The sequence below is a fragment of the Chinchilla lanigera genome, unplaced genomic scaffold (genome assembly GCF_000276665.1).
Source record: "Chinchilla lanigera isolate Chin_1 unplaced genomic scaffold, ChiLan1.0 scaffold00028, whole genome shotgun sequence".
Lineage (NCBI taxonomy): Eukaryota > Metazoa > Chordata > Mammalia > Rodentia > Chinchillidae > Chinchilla > Chinchilla lanigera.
Genome location: NW_004955429.1, coordinates 16,545,850 through 16,560,520, shown reverse-complemented (window position 1 = coordinate 16,560,520; position 14,671 = coordinate 16,545,850). Strand labels below are relative to the sequence as shown.

The 14,671-nt window shown below is 56.3% G+C and overlaps 1 protein-coding gene across 4 annotated transcripts in view; it reads left to right on the top strand.

Moving 5' to 3' along the window:
• The window catches only part of Chchd6 (coiled-coil-helix-coiled-coil-helix domain containing 6), a 239,743-nt gene extending 225,619 nt beyond the window's left edge, over positions 1-14,124 (top strand). For 2 of the 4 annotated variants that reach the window (XM_013515549.1, XM_005387259.2), the window contains 2 exons: positions 11,548-11,689; positions 13,925-14,124. In XM_013515549.1, coding sequence (XP_013371003.1) covers positions 11,548-11,689; positions 13,925-13,930 — 148 coding nt within the window. In that variant the 3' untranslated portion in view covers positions 13,931-14,124. Of the gene's footprint in view, positions 1-11,547; positions 11,690-13,924 lie in introns of those variants that run through there. The other 2 variants (XM_013515552.1, XM_013515550.1) reach the window with 1 other exon arrangement.
• Positions 14,125-14,671: the final 547 nt, after the last annotated feature.

The window sequence follows — 14,671 nt, the reverse complement described above, 5'->3', positions numbered from 1 at the left end:
CCATCAGCTGCTCTCTCTAGAGGAAAGCACCGCCTTTCTCTGATCTTGTGGCATAGCACCCCCAAGTCCTCCAATCTGTCACCTGCTTTCCAAAGCACATCCTCCGTGACTGCCATGTGCCATATCCAGTTAGGAAGGCTCTGCTCACTCAGCATGGCCGTTGGTCACATTTCACCTACTGCCCCAACAGCATCGATTTCTCCTTTGTGGCCCAAGATCTGGTCCAGGAACCGGTTCTGCATTTAGTAGTCATGTGTCATCACCCTCTTCAAATGGAACTGTCTCCTAATATTTCCTTTCCCGCATGACCTTGCGAGTTGTAAGGAGACTGCAGAGCTTTCATTGCATAGGCTGAGCTCTCACCTGGGTCTGCCTGATATTTCCTCAGGGCAGAAGACTCAGAACTTAGGGGGTGCTCTTGGCACTGCATCCCATCAGGAGGTCCCCAGGGCCGCCCATCCTGCCGTTGCCATGCTGACCCAGACTTTCCACACCAGCATCTCTCTGCTGCCTCTGCTGTCAAGGCCTCATGATGGTTTTGCCTTCTCAGTTTAGTTATGTATTCATTTATTTGGTTATGTTAAAAGAGGACTCGAAGATTCACATGTGTTCCTTGGTTTTCCCATTTATTTTGATGTTCAAAATGTCCTAATTTGAATGCCCTTCCAGCCGACCTTTCCATACTTACCACGTGTGTCTTTATTCTCTCTTCTTTGCTTTCTGGGCCAGATACTTCAAGATGGTCTCTTTCTCGCTCTGTCCCTGACCTGTTTCTCTTATTGGAGAGCAGTATTAGAAACCAAGGTCTGGATGCTGGGGTGCTTATTGCTACAAAGGTGTCATTTCTTCTGGGTACACTCAGTGCATAGAGCTAGGAAAAACGTGTGTGCATAGAACACATCTTCAGATGTGTGTGCAACTCGAAGACTTTCCATATTTATCTAAAAATTTAAAATTATTCCTGGAAATCTATGAAAACCGACCAAGCATGCATTGCTACTTACAAGTCCAGCACATGGGAGTTCTCTGTAGCCTTCCCTTGTGCCTGCTTAGAAATCACACTCGGGGAGTGAGTGACCCAGCTCTTCCTGTCCTCACTATATATGTGTGCATTTGTTCAGTTGCTGAGCTTTGAGCCCTGTGTAATCTGTCTCCCAGCCATTCTGCCTGCTTCTCACCTGTGTGCCCTCAGCCTTCCTGCAGGCCCCCTTACACCCCACCTCTTCCAGCTTCCACTGGGAGAGGAAAGATTGTCATCTGTCATTTTTTGAAAACAATGCAAGGTCCTTCGCTGGCTTCACATGGATGAGAGTTGGGGAACAGGCAGAGCCCCCACTTGGCCCTGCATGGCTGTGGGGCTTGAACCCAGGTCTTGGCCTCCATACCTCACATCAGTTTGTGTCAGGAGTCTTGCAGACTCCAGAAGCGGATGACAACCAGTGCTGGTGCTGAGAGAAATCCCTTCCAGTTCAAAGCCAAGGTGTGGCAATAGGATGAGGTGGGATTGCTGGCTGCTTTCACCAAGATCACAGGGCCAACTATCCCTGCCGTGCATGACACTTGGGGTCCAGGGAAGAGTGGAGTCCCAGAGGATGCCCTTTGACTCCTCTGGTGTCACCAACAGGACTAGGATGTGGGCTGGCACCCCTGTGTGTCTTGCATGATGAAGGAGGCTCAGGGTTGGCACCACTCCTAGAGCTTCAGGTTCTGAGTATACTCATGGCAGACCTGGGAGGGGACCGGCTCCCAGAGGGCCAGCCTCCACCCTACTCTGTACTCTAGTCTGCGCAAGTGTTGAGTTTGTGTGTGAGACAGCAGCTGATAAAGCATTTCTGCAACCTAAAAATGGTGTTACACAAAAATTAACTCAGAATGGATCACAGACCTAAATGCAAAGCATAAAACCATAAAACTCCCAGAAGAGAACAGGGAACATCCAGATGACCTTGGGCTTGTCAGTGACTTTTCAGATGTAACACCAGAGGCATAATCCATGAAAGCAGCTATTGAAGTTGGACCTGATTCAAAACAGGCAGATGGTTGGAGGAAATAGGCGACAGGGTTCCCACTGACCCCAGGGTTTGGCAGGCCCGTGGTGTTGGGTCTGACGGGGACAGAGAGTAAGCAGAGCCCCCAGGGGGTGCCAGGGCAGAGGGAGTAGCCTGCCAGGCTGGGCAGGTGGGTGAGGCAGGAGGTGGCAGGTGGTGCTTCTGAGGTGGCAGGGCCCTTTACCTGGGCGTGGAGAGTGCTGGTGATGGTGAGGGGCCCAGGAGCCTGTGGGAAAGCTGAGGTGAGCTTGGGTTTCACGACACAGAGAGGTTCAGGAGGTCAGAGTTCAGGAAAGGGCCAGCCAGACTCTGAGGGCACCTGTAGCGGGGAGCAGGTGTGGCCAAGACTGGCACCCAGCCCCAGCTGTAAATGGCCAGTGAGGAGTCTCTGTCTGCCTCAGAGCCCTCTTGGATCCCTGTCACCTTCCTTGTGGCGTGGCAGCCTCCCACTGGAGGACATGCCACTGCAAACTCCTCAGACACCTAGACCTGGGGCCTTGGCGTGGCCAGTCACACTGGCTCTACTGGTGTCTGTGGGAGTGGCTGGGGCAGGGCCCTGAGCAGGCAGGGAGGCTGTGTGTGCGCCTCGTTTGTCATCCACTGGTGGTGAGCACCTGACTGCTGTGCAGGCCCCACCCATGGGGCTGGGGACTGAGGATGAACCCCAGGGCAGCAGGGCAAGGGCTGGGTTGGGGGCTATGACAGGAACCCACTGAGCTCAGGAGCACGGGCCAGAGGAGGGGAAGCAGGGCACAGCTGGCCCAGGACACACACCTGGCTGACCAGGGGCTGAGTGTGTGGCTGGGGTCTGCCTACAGTGTTATAGCCCCATGCCAGACCTCACAGGCATCTAGTGTAGCAGACCCAGCCTCTGCCCCCAGGAGCTGTAGCAAAGCAGAGCCCCAGGGACTTAATTATTGATGCCCTGCCTACCTCAGTTTATTTATGGACTATCTGCTTCCTGCTCTGGATTCTCAGCGAACCTGTAGAAACCAAGGTAATAAACTGTGGTTCTTGCCTCCAGGCCTGCTGTCTTGTGGGGAGACAGCCCCCGAAACGTCCCTCGGAGGTACGTGGGACAAGGTGGCCACAGGGCAGGAACACTTCCCTCCAGTGGGAGGGGACAGGAGGTGGGACCACAGTTAAAAGGGACACTTGGTCAGATTCCCTGTTGTCCATCCCTGAAAGGGGTGCAGAGGATGTGCCACAAAGGGAGGAGCGTGGTGCAGGCAGGGCACACAGGACGTGCTGAGAGCATGGCCCACAGTGCTTCTCTCCCCACTGACTGACTTAGCTACCAGGGGCAGGGAGTAAATGACCCCGGAGGGAGAAAGGCAGAAGAGTAGCCCGTGGTAGGCCTGTGGGCCCTGCGTGACACACAGGAGGTCTGAAGTGCATGTGCACAACTGCTATCCCCAGTGCCACCGTCTCTGCGCAAGAGCAGCAGACTTGAGCTGTGAGACAGCAGTTGCCAGGCCGCCTGCGGAGCAGCTGCATGAGGCATGGAGCTGGGTTCAGAAAACACAGCAGCTCCCTCAGAGTAGGAACCTGTGGCCAGAGCTGGCTCCTGGTTTGAGGGTTTTGTGCTTGATTCCACCTAACGGGTACCACGAAGAGCCAAAGATTTCTAAACTGGAACTGGCTTATGACCCAGCTATTTTTTAGCCCTGTTGGTGGCAGAGTGGATGGGCCAGAGGGCATAGGAGGAGCATAGAAATGCAGGGTGCAGCGAGGTGAAGAATGGGGATCTCAAGGAGGGCAGGGGCTAGAGAAGTGAGAAGAGGTTCCTGAGACAGTTAAGAGCCAGGTGAACAGAATGCCACCTGCATTTTCCGGACTCCCAGGAACCTCCCTCTGCTTTGGTCACCTCCCTGGGCAGCCCCAGATCACGTCCTGCCACAGACCGTATGCACTCCCTCCTGTGTGCCTGTGGCAGTCCATCACTCCTGTCCGTGCATGTGGTCTCTGCTGCACCAAGCTCGGCTCCCAGGAAGTGACCCTTCCCAGGCCAGGTGTACATGGGCGATGGCTGGATGGAGGGATGATGTCAGATCATGGGGAGGACTGTGCTGAAGACAGCCCCAGGGGACTGGAGAGAAGTGGACGGATGCTTGAGAGTGACCAGCACGCTGCTGGGTCCTGGGGATGGGAACAGAGATGGACTGTGTTGGCCTGAAGAGGAGGGGGCTGCACCCTTTGTGTGAGTTGGGAGACAAGCCACTCCGCAGCTTCTGGGCACAAAGCACTTATTGTAGGATTCAGCCTCTTGTAGGATTCGGGTCAGCTCAGGGGAGCTGACCCCTCAGGGGAGGCACTCCCAGAGCTGACCACTCAGCCTGTCTCCAGCATAAAAGCTGATGTTCTTGAGAACAGGCAGGGAAGTAGCTGAGTTCCCTCCAGCCAGCTCCACACCCCAAACCATACAGGAGCTCCCAGGAGCTCTGGGAGCTGCTGTGGGCATCTCAGCATGCTGGGGCTCAGCGTGCCAGGGCTCTCACCCCACTGGCAAAATTTCACACATACCTCTGGTTGGCAAATGCCTGGGAGCTCTCCCGGCCAGGGGCCTGGTTCTGGGAGTCATAGCAGCCTTGAGGCTAGGTGACTCCAGTCTAGTTCCTTTCCTTGAACTGAGGGGAATCACCTACGACTTGGGTGGGCCACCCAGCCCTTAGAGTTCTAGGGATGGCTGTGTCCACATCGGGCTGTCTTCACCTCGGCCCCCATGAGGTCAGGGAGCTGCCAGCCCTGGCCTGTGAAGTAGGACACTGGTGCAGCCCTGCATTGTGTTGCTGGTGCCACCAGGAGGATTTGCCAGGCCTCATACTTGGAGTCCGTGGTGGTGTCCCGGGGGCCCAGACTCTGCCCCTGGTGAGGCATGCCGGCATGAAGCACCCAGCCAGGGAGAGTGTGACCCGCATGAGCTGCTCCTGCTCCTGGGCAATAACCCTGGAACCTTGTCCCACACACAGGCCCCAGGCTTCTGCCCCATGGCTGTGCCTGCTGCTTTGTGTTCTGTCCTGGTGAAGGGCAGTGGTGTACCCAAGAACAACCAGGGGTGGGAGGACCTGATGTGCTTTGGTGTCCCCAGGAGGTAGCTGCCCAGGGTCTTCAGACAGGAGGCCACTGACCTCCCAGGCTATAGCCCAGAGGGCCTGGGTGCCACACCAAGGAGCTGGGCCCCCTCTGAGCCTTGTGGTCCTAGGCTGCTGCAGAGAGCTATGATGCACTGCTTGTCCTCAGGGAGGGGAGTCTCTTACCAAAGAAGGCTTGGTGACAGACGCCAAGGTGACAGCACTGCACAGGGGACAGTGGCTTTTGTGGGGGGATCTCAGCTTGCAGTGAAGTGTCCTTTTGAAGTTGGCTGGGCCGAGCCGGCTTGGCCTTGGGTTCACCAGGGACACCAAGGTGGTCTCTAATCAGCATAGTTCTCCTCCAACACCAGAGGCCACTGTGAACCTGCCTTCCTTACCTCCAAAGCCCAGAAAACTCCAGGGCCAGGGCCTTCTGTGCATCCTGCACTTGGCGGGACTCTTCGGGAAAGGTACAAGTCCTTTCATTTTTTTGTAACAGAAGAACAAAGACTGGAATGGCCTTTCCCTATCCCTGTGTGTGTGTGTGTGTGTGTGTGTGCGCGCGTGCGTGTGCATGTGCACGTGCACATTCATGAGAGGGGGAGAGAGAGGATGTCCTAGAGACTCCTGTCATAGGCAGCCTATCCTGGGCCCTGTGTCCATGAAGCAGCAGCTGTCCCTTTGTGTTCCCATCCCCCCAAAGCAAAGAATCCCTTGGTATCCTCGCCTGGCTGGGCTCTCTGGTAGCCTCTCTCCTGCCTGAGGGAGGGGGCGGCCCATAGTGATCCTGAATGGCATGTTGATCGATGGCGGGATCTCCGGGTTCCACTTACCCAGGCTGAATGGCACTTCGTCGATAGCAGCCAGTTAACCAAGTCCTTAGTTACCAGCTGGTCTCATCAGCCCTCAGCCCTGGCCTCAGGTTAGAGCAAAACCCTCCTTAGAGCAGCTAGATTGGACCTGACGAAGATGAATGTGTAATGCACTTGGAATCTCCTCACTGCTGCCTGTAATAAAAAGCCTGCTCCGTAGATGCGCCCCCCTGCCGATGTTGCTCTGAAATTAAATATCAGGAGGATATATAATAGCCCAATTCCACACCAGGCCAATATTATCAGATTGATGTCAGCAGCGATAATAGAAGAAGGATAAGTTGATGAGATTCCATTTATTAAATAAAATGGAGAGTGCACAGAGGGTTTGGGGCTGCGTGTGAGCAGGCTGGGGTGCACTCCATAGGAGAGTCAGCTGGAAGCAGAGAGAGACGCCTGGGTTTGCTCCCTAGCCCTCTCCCTGCGCCGCTGGTGGAGGCAGCTGCTGTGGGGAAGACGGAAGATGCTGGCCAGCTCTGACCAAGGCCAGCAGTTCTCCTCCTGACTCTGCTCTCTGTTGTTCCTTGCGTGGCCTGCACCATTGGCCCCCCCAGGGTGTTCCTGTCCTCCATCCTCTCACCCTGCCTGAACTCTTGCCCAGGACCTCCCTCCCCACGAGGACAGACCAGCAATCTTTGGCTTCCCTCGCCGTGAAGCTCTGCCCACCATGTGGTTTGGGCTTGTCTCTGTCTTTTTTGTACCCTCGGTTATCTCTTCTTGTTCAATCCAGTGGACTTTTCTAGAGGTAGAGTGGGGCTAAAATGACACAGTGTGAAGCCTGACACCCAGTCCCTCACTGTGCCACTGTCTTACTGCTGTATGGCCTTGGCCAAACCATCTAACCTCGCTCAGTCCCCACCAGCAGAACAGGGCAGTAATGCCAGCTCACAGAGTAGGTGTGAATATTCCTAGGACCTAGCACATGGCAGGCCTGGCAGCTTGGGTTCTGAATGACCCATGAATCCAGAATGGCCAGGGCCAGAGGCCTGCCCAGACACACTTCCAAACAGGCCAGAATGTTCCACGTCTGCTGTGTACCAAGGTGGAAATGCACCCTTTCTCATGTCCCCTGCCACAGCCTGGTTCTCACCCCAGATGTCTCCACACAGAAAGCTTCCTGGGGAGCAAGGAAGGGCCCAGGTAAACCAGGGTGCAGCCATTCATTGATCAGTGTAGATAAGACCTCACAAAGGGCAGGATCAGAGCTGTGCAGCGCCTGGTGCATAGTAGGTGCTCATAGACATGCAGCTACTGCACCATGGTTCAAGAGCGGGTGTCACTCTGTTGGAAAGTGGAGACAGGATGTATCTGTCACCCACCCACCTGCTCGCACTGCCCAGGGATCCTCTTCTACTGTATATTCCTGACCAGGTGGGATTCATGGGCTGCTGTTACCAAGTGTGACACCTTGCATGCTTACAGAACAACGGAAACGTGTCTCTTGCCATCCCAAGGCCCTGAGTCCAGACTGCAGGTATGGGCAGCCCAGGCCCCCAAGGGACTCCGCTCCAGAGCTCTTCCCACACTTCTGTGCTGCTGATGGTCCCTGTGCTCCCTGGCTGGTCAGAACACCGCTCAGTTTCTGCCTCCATGCTGAACTGGATTTCTATGGGCCATACTACCCACTGTGACCTCAGTCTCACCGATCACACCGGTAGTAGCCCTGTGCCCACGTTCTGAGGATGCAGGAAGAACATGAATTTTGAGGCGACCCCACCACAGGGGTCTTGGTGGTGTGCAGAGGATTGTCCCAGGCTTCAGTGGGGTGCTTTCTCCCAGCAGTGGTTCTGGCTATGCCACATACCTGTCCACACAAGCCTGTTCTCTCCACTCTGTGTCCCTCAGAGTGGAGAGAACAGGCTTGTGCTACAAGAAGGCTAGATGCAGCCAGTGCCCCAGTGGATGAGGGTACATTTCCTTCCGGGCCGTAGGCTGCCACTGTTGAGGACCTGGGTTTCTGTCTTCCCCAGAAGGTCACAGTTCCGGCACTGAGCCTTTCACCAAGTCTGTGAGTTGGGTCTTATCAGCCCAGTCTGGATCATGTGGCCCAAGTCTCAGCCCTCTGGGCCTGGTCTGAACTGGGCCTTGATCGGTCTCAGCACCAAGTTTAGAGGAAGAGGTGCACTTTGAGGTCAGGTCCCCCACTGCAAGCCAGATGTGTGCATTGCACCTCCCTGAGGCGGCCGTGTCTCAGTGCTTCTCCACTGAGCGCTGCCAGAAATCCACGTTCCTGCAAGCACACTCCGCTCTATCCAGAGCCCCGGCTTTGCCTCAGTCTCCCACTGGCAGCTAGCTTTAATGACAGCAGCACATCACAACACACGCTGCCACACATGTGCTGAGTCCTGGCAGGCAGAGTCACTGTTCCCACTGCACATATGTGGGAAACAGGGCCAGGGGTGACAGGACTTCCCCTGCGTTGCCCTGAGGCGTAAGAGACCAGACATCCCGCACACTGACCAGGTGATGTGATCCCTTTCACAGCCACACAGACCGATCTTGTGCACAAAGCGCATCTTCATTGTGGTGAAAGGTCCCGGGTAGGTGGACGTGATTCTGTCCCCAAAACGTCTAGGCGTCCCATGTGACTTATTTAGTCACTTGAAGAGCAGCTGTTTCCAGGCTGAGTGTTGCTGCAAATCAGAGCTGGTTTGTGTGCTGGTAGAAGGGCACAGGGGCCAACTGCTGGATGTACTAGCCAGGTAGCACGAACCTCCTTTCATGGATTCCACCTGGCTTGCCTGGAGCACCTTTGACACACAGGTCAGGAAGCCTCATGCCAGGTGACAGCTCAGGAAAGCTGTGTCTTTGCTGACTCCAGAGCTTCACCCTGACCCCAGCCCAGCCCTGCCTTGCTTCAGAGAAAGCACTCATTTCAGGAGCAGTGCTCTCCCAGTCTTATCTCATTCAGAGCTTCTTTATGGAGGAGTGGGTGAAATTTCTTCCAGTTGACATTTGCCTACCATTGTCTCCTCACACTGTTTCTGATAAATCCCAGAGGAGAGAGGCCTCTGTGGGCCCAGGGGTGATACTGGTGTACAGGGAATAGATTTCACTGTGGCCCGATTTCTCCTGACCGAGGGGCCCACTGGATATTCTGGGAGGTTTGCCCTCAAAAGACACAGCGCCCTTGTTTAGGCAACTGAAGCCACAAAAGGAGGGGACAGGGATGGAGATTTGCTGCTCCCTGCTCATCACAGCTCTGCAGAAAAAGTGTCAGTGTCTCTCGCGTCCCTCTGAGAGGGCAGGGCTTGGGGTAGGAGCTCTGGCTCAGGCTGGGCCACCATGATTCCACCTGGCTTGCCTGGAGCACCTTTGACACACAGGTCAGGAAGCCTCATGCCAGGTGACAGCTCAGGAAAGCTGTGTCTTTGCTGACCCCAGAGCTTCACCCTGCTTGGTGTCTGCTGAGTGCCTGCTGGCTGCGTGCCCAGGGCGTTCAGTGCTAGCGCTGGGTCCACTTAACGCAGAGCTGTGTTGCAGAAAGGTGAAGAAGATCCTGGGCTCTTAGAAGCTGTTTGTCCCAGCGGAGCAGGAAGGGGTGCAGGACTTAAAGATGTACTCAAAAGGGACAGCATGTAAGCAAGGTAGAAGAGGAGAGATCAGTGTGCAGGTAACAGAGAACCACATAGGACACTGGCGGTCACAGCTGCATTGAACTGCAGCATCGGCCCTGCAGGGGAAAGGAGCAGTACCCCCACCTTCCTAGGCTGGGATCCTGCGACTTCTGGGGGCTCCAAGGGTACCCTGAGTACAGCAGTACCAAAGCAGGCAGCACAGAGAGCCCTTGCCGAGGCTAGATATCATCACAAGCTCTGGCTCTAAGGACACATGGTGTTAAAGGACCAGGCCTGAACACAACCATGCCAGAAGACTCGTAAATACAGAAGCCAAGCCATTCTGCCAGCACATGGGGAGGGATGTGGGGTGACCCTGTGCACCCCAGCTGTGGCCGTGCTACAGACACCTCTGCAGCAACAGATGGACACCAGCGAAGGGAACCTCCAGGGGCCAAGATGTGGGGCCTTGTCCAAAGGCCATCTGTCTTGCCTGTGAGGACAGAGGTGATGCGGAGACAAAACCCTCATGTGTCCTCCTCTGAGAGAGGCTCTGGCGTGTGGAGCAGGACTGTAGCCTCTGAGCCAGAGGGCGTGGGATGGAAGGTCCCCCGAAGACTGCACCTTGACAGCCACACCCCACTGCTGGGCTAAAGTGTCCCTGCCATGCAGTTCAAGGTCTGATTCCCTAAGCTGCTGAATATTCTGTTGTGTGCTGTTCCTAACCAGTGCATTTGGTTTGGTTAAATCACTGTGAAATAATGATAGTGCTGCTTTGTGGCAGCATCGACGTCCTCCACGGCCATGTTTTAAACACAGAGGTGTGGGTGGGAGCAGGCCAGGCTGACATGTCTTTCCTCTGCATGTCTGCAGCAGAACATGCTTGATACCCATCCTTTTATTGCTAAGAAACTTGAGGGGCGGCTTTGTGCATCTCTACTCCTCCCTCAATGCCCTCCACCACGGTGCTGGCGAATTCTGAATGACTGCAGGAGGGTACTGCAAGCCCACCTGTGCTGAGGTGCGCCTATGTGAACCTGGGCACAGGGCCCACTCGGAAAGCAAATCAGGGGAACAGGGTAACGCAGATGATGGAAGTAAACATCCTCCCACCTCCTAGCAGCATGACCTCACTTCCTGTGCCGCAGAGTCCCGGTGTTAAGTAGCAGCATGTAATAACTAGCAGCGTGTGCTTCAGGGCTGCGGTGCGGAGCGATGGATGAGCGTGTGAGCACTGCTGCGTGCATGGGAGTGAGTGTGTGCAGAGAGCATGGGAGTGTGTGTGACATGCCACCTGTGAGGGAGAAAGGCGGGAAGGGAGACAGGACTGGGAGAAGAATCTGGAAGGAGGGGAGCTGATCCGAGACAACACTAGGTTTTATTGTTCTTGTCATTTATTTTTGTTTCACAATTTTAAAAAAGTAAACATATTCATTTGTCGTAGGTTCTAAGACTACTTTGATAAAGAAAGAGGGAAAACTAGTCAAGTATCTCAAAATATTTCTGTGGTTGTCTCTGAGAAACATGAGACAGAAAATGTTTTCTTTCTTTTTGCACGTTTCTGTAGGTTTCCAGTTGTCTTGTTTCACATCTATTCATTTTAAATCAGGAAAAAGGTCTTCTATGAGAAAATGAATGCAGTGTGTACATCATGTGGTGATAGCCTCTGGAGGCGGCTGACCTGGGTGCAGCTGGCAGGGTCACTGCCCGCCAGGCCCCTTTTGGGCTCTGTAGGCACTCAAGCTTCAGCACGGCGTGGAGCCCACATCTCAGTGCTTGACTCGTGCGTGGTATGAGCCTCAGTGCCCCTGGGGCTGCACCCTGCTGTGTCCTTCACGGCCTCAGATAGGTTACACCGGCACTGTGCACCTCCGCGTCTCCACTGGCATCTGGCATGAAGGCGTCAAGTGGACCTGAGCCTCTTTCCTCCCTGCTCACTGGGGAGCGGCCTGGCCTGTGCGGGCATGTGAGCCAGCCTGCCTGCTCTTATCATCCGCAGGCCCCGCAGGGTGGAGCCCGTGTGCTCGGGGCTGCAGACCCAGATCCTTCGCTGTTACCGTGACCACGCACACGAGGTGCTGCTGTGCTCAGACCTGGTCAAGGCCTACCAGCACTGCGTTTGCGCGAGCGCCGCCCACAAGGTAAGGCTGCCCGCCTTGGGCACAGGGCCTGCCTGTGCCCTAGAGAAGTTTCTCAGTCACCTCCCACTCAGAGCCTCTGCCCGTCCCTCCCGTGAATGCCTCAGACTCGGCTCGAGGAGAGGCCTCACATTCCAGGGGCCAGCACCAGCCAGGGTATCCAAGTTCCCAGACCCCTGCCTTTGGGCTTTAGGGTTGCTAAGTGAGGGGAGGTTGAGCAAGGGCAGAGGCAGCCCCGTGGAAGGAAGAGGGACAGAGTGGTACTGGGCCGAAGGGGAGCCGACGCAGACAGGCCTCAGCCTAAGGGGTGTCCAAGCCTGCCCTTGCTCCCTGGCCCTGCAGCAGCTCCTGTCCTCTTCTCCCACTGTATGTGGCTGCTGCTCTCTCTTCTGGATGGTTCTGCCCTCCTGCCCAAGCCCCGCCCCATCTTCTGATGCTGCAGGCTACTCCAGCCTAGGGAGCCCCACTCATTTAGGGGCTTCCGGAGGAGGACTTTACCTGAGGGCTATTGTGCTGGATAAGGTATTTCAAAAAGTGTGGGATAAGGACGTCTTCCTCCAGGAAAGCTGTGGCTCTCGGTGGGATGAGGAGTGAACCCAGGGCCTCACACATGCTCGGCAGGTGTCCTACCACTGAGTTACACCCCTACGTCTTACTCATTTGATTGTGAGATGAGGTCTCATTAAATTATCCAGGCTAGCCTCGAGCCTGTGATATTCCTGCCTCAGCCTCCCTAGTGCCTGGGATTACAGGCATTTGTCACTGTACTCAGCAGAAAAGGTTCTTTTGCCAAAGTAGGAGACAAGCTGCTTTAGGTGCCTGTGATGAAAAAGGCTGAGATCTTTTTGGCTGGGACTGCGCCTTGGTAGTAGAGTGCTTTCATAGTGTGCTTGAGACCCTGGGGTCCATCTCCAGCACCACGAAAAATAAAAATAAAAAAGGCTGAGGTCAGAGGCCGTGTGCTCCCCAGCTGTATCCGAGGGCTCTCCCACTGACTGGTCTTGCAGGTCTGGGCCTTGTGTGCCCACCCTGGGACTCTGCTCTGCTCCTGCCCTCCGGGCACAGCCCACACCAGTACCCCCATCCAATTAGCCCAGCAGCTGCCCTGTGGGGTGGGTGGGCACAGAGCCTCAGTCGGCCCTCACAGTGTGAAGCCCAGGGTTGACGCAGCGAAGGAGGGAGAACCACATGCCCGATTTCAGGAGGAGCCCAGCAGAGGCTGTACCAGCCCTGCTGACCTGTACACAGAGGAGCTAGGCACCCACAGGCAACCCAGGACTCGGTCTCCTACCTGTCAGCGAGGGCCAGGCTGGCTACAGTCCCTCTCCCTGCCCCAGCTGCTGGTCAGCATTGCCTGGTTTCCACCGGGGGAAGGACGTGCATCTGGATGCATCCCACCACAGGCAGTCCCCGCGCTCCTCTGCCCCTGGGCCTGGCTCTGCCCCTCCCCTCGCCCCCACTGCATGTCCTTAACGAGCACGTCTCACCTGTGTGTCTTCGCTATGCCAGGATGATGAGGCAGGCAGAATGCAGGAAGTCCCAGTGTTCCTGGGCCCCAGATGCCCGACGGACTCTGGGATGCTGCCAGGCCAGCCTCTTCTTCCTGGCCCTCACCCCATGCCATTGGAGAGCACACTGGACATGAGCAGCTGGCCAGCGCAGAGGCCAGCCGGTGCATGTGCTGTCTGGAGCATGCAAGTGGCAACCTGTGCCTGAGTCACAGTGAGGCTGGAGAAAGCCTCGCTGCACTCTGCCAGTCCCCACTCCATGAGGCTCCTGGGGGACAGGAGGAAGGAGGACCCCAAGAGGGTTTGTCTGTAGAAGCGGCCAAGTGACGGGGGACAAAGAACTTTGTGGTGGAGCAGCTGGTGGCCGCAGTGCTGGCTCCAGGGACAGCTCAGAGACCTGCGGGCGGCCTCAGGCCCAGGGCCAAGTGTTTGTGTGTGGACTGTGCCGAGCTGTTAAGGTGGGGTCAGCAAGGCAGCCTCGGTGAGCAGAGTGGAAGTGGAGCGAGACCTGCTGTGCCTCAGGGGAGGCAAGCGGCCCAGCTCTCCGCTGGCTCAGGAGCCCAGGGTGTCCTGCCTGCTGGGATTGCTGCAGAAATGGGTCCCTCGAGGCCTGTGTGCTGCTGGGCAGGGAGCTGAGAGCAGGATACCGTGGCCGCTGGGAGCCAAGGCCCAGGATTGTGACAACTCTGGGCAGCAGGGGCGGGACTGAACTCTGACCTTTCCTTCACAGGGCTGAGGAGCAGCCACCACACCTAGTGCCGGGCACCAGTTTGCAGCTGTGACCAAAGGACCAGCCATGGGACCACAGACACAGACCCCAGGCCGTGCCACTGTGCCCTGCCCTTCCTCTAAGCTCGGCCACCATGTATTTAGAAACAGAATGTGCTGCTGTCCGAAAACAAATAAAGCAGATGCCTTTGTTTTCAGTCATTCTCTCGCCGGCCAACAGCCCCTGCCGCCTGCTCTGTGTCCAGCCCTCTGCTGGATGCTGGCGCTGCAGAGCTGAACGAGACGGGCCGCTCCCTTCGGGGAGTCCCCAGCCTGGCAGGGAGACACACGAAGCCTGTGATTACCCGGCAGGGGCACAGGGCCACGCGCAGCAGGTATGAGAGGGAGGAGGGAAGCCGTTCTTCCTGGGGTGGGGCGGGAGACAGGCCAGCCTCCTGGGGGATGTCCCGTCTGCCCCGTGCTGGCTGACAGAGGCCACCTGAGATGCCTCTCCAGACGCTCCGGGCAGCGAGGGGAGACATTTCAGCGTTTGGGAGAGTGGAAAGGGCCTGCTGTGTGGAGGGTCCACTGTTTGCCTAGCTTATTGACCTTAGAAGTGACATCGGGGCCATCCTACTGTGTACAGCCAGCCCCTTTGAGGCTCCCCCAGAAACCTCTGGCTACCCAGGCTTGGCGCAGCCTTGGGTCGGAGAAGCTTCAGTGGCGGGCAGGGCTCGGTGGGAACCCGGTGCCAGGCGTGCACCCAGTG